Source organism: Gymnodraco acuticeps, unplaced genomic scaffold (assembly GCF_902827175.1).
Source record: "Gymnodraco acuticeps unplaced genomic scaffold, fGymAcu1.1, whole genome shotgun sequence".
Classification (NCBI taxonomy): domain Eukaryota; kingdom Metazoa; phylum Chordata; class Actinopteri; order Perciformes; family Bathydraconidae; genus Gymnodraco; species Gymnodraco acuticeps.
This window is the reverse complement of record NW_022990919.1, coordinates 1,127,052-1,137,863: the sequence shown is the minus strand read 5'-3', so window position 1 is coordinate 1,137,863 and position 10,812 is coordinate 1,127,052. Positions and strand designations below refer to the sequence as shown.

Genomic DNA, 10,812 nt, shown 5'->3' with positions numbered 1-10,812 from the left:
GTCTGAACTAGTTCCACATCTGATAAGATAGATAAAAAAAGTAGATTGTTGCAGGTTTAGGAGGAGATACACCTGAACAAACACGATGATTGAGTTACCTTAGAGACCTTTTCAGAAACAAACAGGCTTTTTAGAGTGACATCAGACAGATGCTTGAAATTCCTGCTGTGACTGCTCGCTGTGTTTGTCGTCTTCCTGCCGGACCCTGCACCCCTCCCCTCACTCCAGGCGCTATAAAGCATCTGAGTACATAGCGTGCTTTACTCTTCTCTGCATCCCGAGCAGCAGCACTCCTCCACCATGACCTCCTATGCTCGCTTCTCCTCCAGCAACCGCCTAGGCTCCATGAGGGCCCCCAGCGTGTACGGTGGTGCCGGGGGGTCCGGGGTCCGCATCTCCAGCAGTGGCCCTAGGAGCTTCTCCTCGGCTGGAGCAGGGTTTTCCTCCGGAGCCGGGTCAGGATTTTCCTCCGGAGCCGGGTCAGGGTTTTCCTCCGGAGCCGGGTCAGGCTTCAACCTGAAAGACGCCATAGATGTAAATGACAACAACAAGAAGGCCACCATGACCAACCTGAACGAGCGCCTGGCCACATACCTGGACAAGGTGCGCAGCCTGGAGAAGGCCAACGGAGAGCTGGAGCTGAAGATCAGACTTTTCCTGGAGAGCAAGACCAAACCCGAAGGCCACGACTGCTCCGGCTTCACGGCAGCCATCAGCGACATGCAGGACCAGGTGAGGGAGTCAGGTTTCACATTATTGTCCCACAATGTAAGGTAATTGGATTGAGTTTCCACCCACGTCATAAAACCCAATCCACATGCAGAAAATCCAAGACAAAGAGAGGTACAATAAACATTACACAAGTATAGCTGCTGAGCAAGATGCAAAGTGGTGACAGTGAAAAAGATTAAAGTAAAGATAAAGCTTTGTTGGTTTTCATATTTTATGTTTTTATTGCAGGAGCAATACAATTGTTTTAAAATCTGGACTCCTCCCAGATGGTATTTATTTAGTTTACTTGATTCATTGCTTGATTTGAACAGTCCACAGGATAAGATGTTTCTTTCTTTTCTTGAGAATTCCAAGAGATCTTAAAGCATTCATATTACCAACAGAATTGCAAACAGTTGCCTCAGTGTAGGTAGATTGCAGGATTGGATGCTGTCTCATGTTCAACCCTGATCCCAAAGCAGAGCCACAATAAAGAATGAGATCATGTGAAAATGAATCTTGTTGAGCTCAGAGATTCCTCCTCCCTGACAACGTTAGGACCCTCAGGTGTGTAGCCTGCAGACAGACAGACGAGAAACACGATGTGTTTCCTGCAAGATGCATTCAGGTTCAGCCACACCCTAAACACAGCAAGGCTTCCTGAAGCGGGATCAGGCTCAGGCTCCAGTTTAGCATGATGTGCATACAGGCAACACAAACCAATGAGGCAGAAATGTGACTTATGTTTGAATATAATTATCTCTTCTCTTTTCATGTTGAGTCTAAAACAGGAACAACCTGCAGATAGGCCTTAGTGTGCTGTTTTTATTGCACACATTTTCCCATTCTTGCAGTGTTGGAGGAGACTGGGACTTAATCATTTCATTGCAGAAATGTCATTTTGTAGAATTGAGATAATATGTTGTCTTAGAGTCTCACGTTCTTTTCAGAGAGTCTGATGATGAATAAAAGACTAACGGTGAGTCCTCTTTGTTTCAGATCCTTTACGCCACCACCAAAAATGGATCTCTGTACCTGGCCATCGATAATGCCAAGCTGGCCACTGACGACTTCAGGGTCAAGTGAGATCATGATCATTTATGTAATGTATTGGAGCTTTTCAATGTATTGTCAAAGCCCAGCCTAGTTAAGGCCACTAGAACTTAAAGAAAATTAGAGATGCAAAATACAGGTAATTAGAAACAAAAGACATATAATAGATAACAATGGGTTACTCAAATATACCTTTAATTCTAGTTTCCTGATCATGTTTACCTTTTTATAAACTGTTTTATGTGGGTTTTTTCTGTATATTTACTAATTATTTGTATTTCTTTGTTATTCGGCCCTTGCTGACTATGATTTATCAGTATCATGATGAAATTAGGAGGACATATGCTATCCCCTTTACATATTATCCTCTTGCCGTCAACTCGATATTATTATTTATTATTATAGTAAAGTATAGTATCTATATATATCTTTAATAATAATAATAATTATTATTATTATTGGATATTCATAGTTGTTTAATCAACAGAAAGAATCCTGTACTGTAAGTACATTATCTTCAAATAAGCCTCACCTTATCAAGTACTGATGCACTATAGTATGTACCGAAATGAGAATTTGCTGTGATTTCTCTGGGTTTGTTTCGGGTGGAGTAGCTGATGGAATGGTTGGTGTGTTGCAGGTATGAGAACGAGCTGGCCATACGTCAGTCGGTGGAGGGGGACATCGGCGGGCTGAGGAGGCTCCTGGACGAGCTGACACTGGGCAGATCGGATCTGGAGATGAATATCGAGTCTCTGCGGGATGAACTCATCCAGCTGAAGAAGAACCACGAGGAGGTAGGCGACAACCTGCAAATTCAATAAGATTTAAATCAGCTGGATTTTAAAAGAGGTAAAATATTGAAAATGAAAGGAATTTAGTTATTTTCAACATACCAGTATCTCAGAAAAGGACTGTGAATAAATCCAATCTGTATTACTGGGTGCTGGTAATGTCCCAACATATGACAAATCCTAAGTCTGAAGCAATTACAAGGAGAATCATTTAAAAATGACATGAAAAAGAGAAAAGCATGCAACAAACACTCAAATTTGTATTCTGATGAACAAACTAACACCTATTCTTTATTATCGACTTCATTTTGTCTTGGAACTGTTCTCTTGCAGGACCTGTTGGCCATGGGCTCCCAGGTGGGGGGTCAGGTGAACGTGGAGGTGGATGCCGCACCGCAGCAGGACCTGTCTGCTGTTATGGGTGAAATCAGAGAACATTACGAGACCGTGGCAAACAAGAACCGGAGAGATCTGGATGTCTGGTTTCAGGCCAAGGTGAGCAAAGTCAACCATCTGATGAAAAACCCTTTTGTGACTTTTCATTAATGACTTCTGAAATCATCTTCCTCAAACAGGATTATTTCTAGCAAGATTGTGTTTTTCCGCATTTAGACTAGACTTCACAAAAAAACTATAGCAGTCCAGTCTATCTTTCTGTCTCTATAATAAAGGCATTTTAATGCAATGAAAGACTATTAAAATCAATATGATATATCAGGAACAAATATGAGATGTTGGGTAAAAATGGTAGTCTACCATGTCATGATTTCTACTTTCAAAGATAAAAACGTCCAGAGGTACAGAGAGCAATAAAGGTTTGTGAATTGAAAGTGACAGTGTCATCTTCACAGTTTGATTTATAAGCAGATCTGATTTCTAATGTACTTTTCAATGTTTTCTTGTTGTTTTGCAGTCTGAAGAACTCAATAAGGAGGTGGCAGTGAGCACAGAGACTCTCCAGTCCTCTCGCTCGGAGATAACAGAGGTTAAACGCACGCTGCAGGGCCTGGAGATTGAGCTCCAAGCACAGCTCAGCATGGTGGGTATACTGTAGCATTCAATCAATGGAGGAAGAAGTAATCAGGTCTCTTACAGTACTTCAGGAGAAATACCAATAATAGAGTGGTCACAAATACAAGTCCTGAAATACACATTTTACTCAAAAACAAAAGTTTTGGCATCAAAATTGGGCAGCAGTAGCTCAGTCTGAAGGGACTTGGCTTGGGAATGGAATTGGTGCAGATCAGACCAGAAATATGGAGTGTGGACTGGTAGCTGGAGAAGGGCCAGTTTGCCTGCGTGCAATTGTAAAATAACACCAGAATGAAGAACACATTTCCCATTTGGGAATTCATAAAGGTGGATTCAATCTTAATTAAAATATATTTTAGCATCATACATAGTATGGCATTCGGTTGTATCTTATTCAATTGCTATTCCACATATGACAATAAAGCCTATGAATCTTTGAATCCTCACATTCTTTCTTCTCCTTCAGAAAGCGTCTCTGGAAGGGACCCTCTGTGACACACAGAACCGCTACTCCAACATGATGGGAGACTACCAGAACAAGGTGTTGGGCCTTGAGGGCCAGCTAGCTCAGCTCAGGTCCGACCTAGAAAGACAGGGACACGAGTACCAGGTCCTGCTGGACACCAAGACCCGGCTGGAGATGGAGATCTCCGAGTACAGGAGGCTGTTGGACGGAGAGTTGTTCAGGTGAATGCACCGGCCCATACTGGGAGACAGATTAATACATCTAATTTGTGTGACACAAATGGTAGTTCATTCAAATTATGATTATTTACCAAGAAAAAAGGGTTAACCATTTTTTTCATTTTTATAAAACAAATAAACTAATACATAATAACCACAGTGACAATCAACATGGTGTCCGAGTCACAAATAACATACAAATAATATATCTTGCAACTAATAAAAAGAAATGGAGATGTGTGAATGCTCAGCAGACTTTCTGTAGAAGGGTTACGATTGGGGAAGAAACAACCTTAAAGTGGTATGTATATAAAATGTCAAATGAAAGGTTAAAAGAAAAAAAAGTATTGTTATAGAGACTAACTGTTTGTGTCGTCCTGCAGCCCGCCGGCCACCACAAAAACCCAGAAAGTGTTGATCATCACCAAAGAGTACACTGACGATGAAGAGGTCAGCTCTGAAAGCCAGGAAGTTTGAGAGAACAAACATCTGTCAACACCAAGCAAACCGTTCCAGAAAACACAAATAAAATACTTCTGATGAACTCAAACATGTAAATGTGTGTGTTTTCTGTTACATTACATCTATAATGTATTCCGATCCTTCACTTAAGTGAAAGAACTGTATAACATTGTAAAAAGTATCTGTTACAACAATAAGAAAGTCGGTAACTGTGCAAAAATAATGCAAAGTGCTTTAATATTGGCCAGATGTTGGCGTTATTAGGACCATGTTTGGAGATCTTATGCGTAAAGTTATAGGGAGCCAGTGTACCAAGTTTGACATCTTTGTTATATAGATTTGGAGATATTAGATGATGAAGGTGTCTATGGTCACATTTTGTATTGACCCTTATGGGGAAAACGTTTTGTTCTTTCAGGTTTCGTGCAAAGAATGCATGTGGAATGGTTCAAACAAAGAGCACATCTTCAACTGATTTGATGGAAATTATAGGATGCGCTTAAAAAGTGGCTAACTTATAGCATTCAGTATAAAACATTTAAAGGAACATATATACGTGTATGTAGACGACACATTTATCTTTCTGTAAAATTCACTTAAATCCCATCAATTCTCTCTGAAGACAATAACAGATCAAATGTGCTGAACTTTACCTGAACCTGTGCAGGTCTGGTGGAATGTAACTAAGTATATTTACTTAAGTCACTTGAGAATATTCAGTAATACAGTATTTTCACTTTTAGATTTTTGGTTGATACTACATTTTTTACTCCAAATTTCTTATTTTACAGCTTTAATTACTAGCTATTTTATTAGCTGTTTATGGAAAATTATAAATCAACTAATAAATGACGAGATATTATTAGTTTTGTATTTTCTTCTTTTTATCTCATGTATATTGTTTTTTTCATTGTTGTGGGAGGCTGGGACTCAAGATGTTCATTGCCCGAACTAAGCTTTAGTTGTTGTGCAAATGACAATTCATCTTGAACCTCAGAGCTGAAAGAGGAGAACATACAGCATATCTTTTTTATATATATTTTTAAGAGTCACCTTTGTCTCTGTTTTTATTTTCAGATTTTAACTTTTTATTTCCTTTCAAAAAATGTCCGTCACAACCTGACACAAGACCAGACAGAAGAGAGGAGACCACAGAAAGGAACATCAAATCAACCAGCAAACCAAATGAAGGGTGTCTGATTGAAAACACATAGCTGACTTCTCCCCCGTAGGACCGGTCCTGACTTCTCCCCCGTAGGACCGGTCCTGACTTCTCCCCCCGTAGGACCGGTCCTGACTTCTCCCCCGTAGGACCGGTCCTGACTTCTCCCCCGTAGGACCGGTCCTGACTTCTCCCCCCGTAGGACCGGTCCTGACTTCTCCCCCCGTAGGACCGGTCTAACCTGTCGGTCCCCTCATCAACGCAGATACAGATTTCTGGTTAAACTACTTCAGCCCCAGGTTCCTTAGAAAATAATAATCAACTGGTGAAGTTTTATGGTGATATCTATTATCTATTTTAGTGTGTATGAAATGTATCAATTTTACAATCCATATCTTTAAAAGCTGTTATCTCAAAATGTGTTATTTCTGATACTGTGAGGGAGAAATCTCCACAAAGTTATTTCAGCAGTGTTTACACAGACCTTTGTTCAGATATCATTCAGAGTTTCTGATAGCCTTTTATTACTAAATACATTATATTATATTATTTTCTGATTTGTGGAGTGAAAGATGTAAAATCCCCTCTGTAAAAACCTTTGACTATGAAAACAATACGAAACAAGCATTAATTTTAAACTGGAATACATTAATAATAATGTCTTTAAGTCAATCAACATGAAAGTGGTAAACTTCTAAAAAACGTTACTTTAGAATGCCTCTTACTTACGTTGATATAATTAGAGGTACATTTTAAGAAATTAGAACTGGATCTTGACATTTTAACATTGATGACCTCCAATTAAAAAAACATCACCAGGGAAGAATTATCCCACTCAGATTGTTTAATTAGAAGTATTTAAACGCGGCTGAACATTTTTACATTATTTTGTATTTTCCGGAATTTAAGATGGTCAGACAGTATTCATTTAAACTGTAAAAAGTTATTAATAAAGAAAAGTCGTGTTCAGCCTCACTTTAATATTCCATCTGTCACATACTTATGTCCCCTTTAAATATCCTCTATTCCTTGAAAGGCTGAGCATTTGTAAATTCAACGTGTCTTTTTATGTGTTGTGACTCGACAGTTATGTGAGGTCAAGTTATGTTTTTTACTCTAGTGTTTTGATCTTGTCACTTCCTGTTTTTATTTTGAAAGTAATCCTTCCCTCTCATTCCAGATCCCACATGTCCTGCCTTTATGTGTTTCCCGCCCTTGGCATTGCTTGGCCCTGCCCTGATAGTTTTCACCTGTGCCCATCCTCCTCACGTATAAATAGCCCTTGTGTTTCTTTGTCCCATGTCAGTTCGTTATGTTTCATGTTGTGAGAACCTGGGCCTTTTGACTCCTGAAACTTCACTTTGAGAAATATACCTTTTGTCAAGTGAGTTTTGTTTTGAAGTACTACTTAGTTTTGTTATTTAACTACTTTCTATTTTTGGAAAGTACAACTTTGTTTTGGTTATTAAACAACATTCTATTTTTGGACAACTGTCTCCGAGTCCTGCTTTTGGGTCCTGCGTCCTGTGTCTCAGTTCATAAGAGTACGAACTGACCAAATATGGACCCAGCGGATTCAGAGACAGTGAAGATAGCTCTGCGAGCTCAAGGAACGAGACTACACCAGCATGAGGAGCAGCTGGGCGCCATCAACCTGGGGGTGAGGGACCTGACCGGTGTTACGGATTAACTGGTTTCCCGATCAACTGGGGCACAGATGTGGAGGCGTGGCCTACCGACTGAAATACACATTTCGATCTCTTCTGTCGTTTACATAAATCTTTTGGTATATTTGGCTGGATAGGAACACTTTGATGCACATTCAGTACCAGTGTGTGAGGTTGTAATTACGATGGAGATATCCGGACGCGAACAGCGAGGACTACAAAAAGAAAAACGAGTTGACTGGGGATGTCTGTTCAAAACATTGCGAGCTCCAATAAATCATTAAAACCAGCTATTGTTGCCAGACTTATCGCTGAATATCGTTCCTAATGTGATACCAAGTCCATCTGAGACCTGTGTACACCTTCAGACAGCCTCCCAGTGAAGCACACGTTGTTTACTCAGAGTTTGAAAGCAGCGTGGAGAAGTCTTCAGCTGTGTTAAACTGTGATCCTCTCAGGTCAACTGTGATTCGCTCAGGGAAAAATGGGATCCGCCCAGGATAAACTGTGTTACGACTTCTGTGGCTATCTACCAGCGATCATGTTTAATATGAAAGACACACACATGTATCCCTTATAAAAACGGCATTCTGCAGCACTCATCCAGATAAGATGTGACTGTTAACTCATTTTGCAAAGATAGCAGCAAAAATGTCATTGCTGCATGTGCAGGGATATTAGACTTTAAAATGCTGATGGGTCATTAATGTTGGTCTCGGCAAACAATATTAGGAATCCTCTATTCAAACTACATAATATTCAGTGTCCATCGACATGAAAATAACAAAAAAGTTCATGCTGGACTCAAACCCGAGTCCCAACAGCAAAAGTCACTCCAGCCCTGCGCGTTATGAGTGCACCACGGATCAACACGACGTATCGAACCAGCACACTATAATATTTTAGATTAACCTTGTTAAAAAGTTCCAGAAAAATGTAACCCGACCAATTATAATGTGAGCGAATGTATGTACACTTTAAGCCATATTATATACATATAGTATAGTATACTGACTGAGGTCTGTATCAAGCCTCATTAAGACCCACCGAGATCAGATATCCTAGTTTATCAGCCTGCGAGCCCACATTATGTTGTGATAAGTGTTAGTTTTACATATAAGTGTGTTCTAGTGCACACATTAAGTTCCAGTATGCAAATCAGGCCATGTGTTTCGTGATATTTGCCATGCAACATTATGCTGTACAATATAATATGACATTATGCTCACAATATAGACATTTTTTAAACGCTAACTTTCTAAATAGGCCCCCATTTCCTTTTGCTCTGTCTGCTAATGCAGTAGCTGATAGGATGTAAACCTGGACCAAAGCTGTTGCGCTAGAAACAGAATGCAATTTAAAAAAAGGTTTATATTCTCCCCATTGACATCAGGACGGCAGATAGCTTGCACATCTTCCGGCGCAAACTGAAAACTCATCTCTTTCGACTCCACTTCGAGCGTTAGAACTATTAACGAAGCACTTTTATACTAATAAAGGACTGGCTTACCTAAAGCCAGTTGAGTAGCACTTGAAATGTTTGGCTCTATGAAACCTGATGTACTTATATGATTCTGTTTTCTTCAAGGTTGTGTCTTCCTGGTCGAATGTACTTATTGTAAGTCGCTTTGGATAAAAGCGTCAGCTAAATGCAATGTAATAATATTCTAGCAATACTGGCTGTCTTTTCTGTCTTGCGACAGTGTGATGGAGCGGATCACATGAGTGACCGACTCCGCCACTGACAGCCGACACACACACAGTCACACACACACACTACACACACACCAAACATTTCCTGCTCTCTTCCTAAAAAGGAACCATGCAATTTATTATTTATTGTGTGTTTGTTAATTTGTTAAATTATTATGTTAAGAGGTGGTTAACCTGTTTTATGTTTGGGTCGGATTTTTATGTTGAAATGTGGTTTGAAGTTTAATTGTTGTCACCTGTTGACGGTAAGCCTGTGGGAGGGGCTATGAGCTCAAAAGGGACGGGGTTTGGCCCTGGAAGGATTCACTCAGAAGAATGTTGCAGTAAAGCAGTGGTTCTCAAAGTGGGGGGCGCAGAGGCATGACAGGGGGGGCGCGAGAGACCAGGAGGAAAAATGGTTATTAAAAAAAAAAAAAAGATTATAAAAAAAAAAAAAAATCATATTTTGAAAAATTATTGATTCGAAAATAATATGATACAGTACTATTACGTCTGGGTCTCTGTGTGTGTGTGTGTGTGTGTGTGTGTGTGTGTGTGTGTGTGTGTGTGTGTGTGTGTGTCTGTGTGTGTGTGTGTGTGTGAGATAGCGCACAGCGCACCGGTACCGGAGATCGTTGATGTTAGCTTCTGGTGCTAGCGAGCTATGCTAACGGATATAAGGAGTTTTTTTAACAACAAAGTGGAGGAGAGTCCTCTCCTGTCAGACTGAGAGTCTCAGTGAGCTAAAGTACTCTCAGTGTTATCTCAGTGGGTCTCAAACGTTTTGGTCACCATTAATGTAAACAATTATTTCCGAGGCACACGTTTATATGATCATTATAGTTATAAAAAAATAAGCGAATACATGAAAAACAGCTATGAAATACTATATGACAGTAAAACAAGAATAAAGTTTAAAAGAGTGATTTATAAAATATCCATAAAGAAATAGTAAATCTGTTTACAATTCTGTTTCATCTGGGTGTTGAGAGATGTATCCATAGATCTCTTCATTTTGCTCTCAAAGTGCACCAGATTGATGCTTTCAACTTCAATATTTAAAAATCTTCCCGGGGGAGCATGCCCCCGGACCCCCCTATGTGAGGTCCACACACCACCTATAAAAATAGCACTTTACCCCTGCTTACACCTATATGCCAAGACTTGATATCGAGCCTTCATTGTAACAGTCGCGGGTACATAGTGTATGTGCGTGGGGAGTGTTGCAGTAGAAAGTTCCACTGTAGCGACCGGTACATTAATGGGAAACCCTAAATGTTTGAGCACGCTCTATGAAAGGTCAAGCTACCCCACAGCACCCCCAAAAGAAATCTCTGGCGCCGCCGCTGAGCCTGACTATTTGTGTTGGGGGGGCCCGACTTTTTTTTTTCTCCAAAGGGGGGGCCTGACCGAAAAAGTTTGAGAACCACTGCAGTAAAGGCAACAGCTGGGACAAGTTTGGGAGTTTGTTGCAGAGAAGGCAACAACAGAACATGTTTACTCTGAATGAGTGATGGACGGCCTGTTTTGGATTTTTATTTTGTTTGTTTAAGGT

At 40.2% G+C, this 10,812-nt stretch overlaps 1 protein-coding gene across 1 annotated transcript; it reads left to right on the top strand.

Annotated features, from left to right (window-relative positions):
* The first annotated feature begins 253 nt into the window (after positions 1-253).
* On the top strand, positions 254-4,824 carry LOC117558018 (keratin, type I cytoskeletal 13-like). The gene is made up of 7 exons (XM_034233978.1): positions 254-732; positions 1,711-1,793; positions 2,405-2,561; positions 2,892-3,053; positions 3,472-3,597; positions 4,057-4,277; positions 4,658-4,824. Exons 1-7 carry the CDS (start codon positions 301-303, stop codon positions 4,749-4,751), a joined length of 1,275 nt encoding a protein of 424 aa, XP_034089869.1. The 5' UTR covers positions 254-300; the 3' UTR covers positions 4,752-4,824.
* The last annotated feature ends 5,988 nt before the right edge of the window (positions 4,825-10,812 follow it).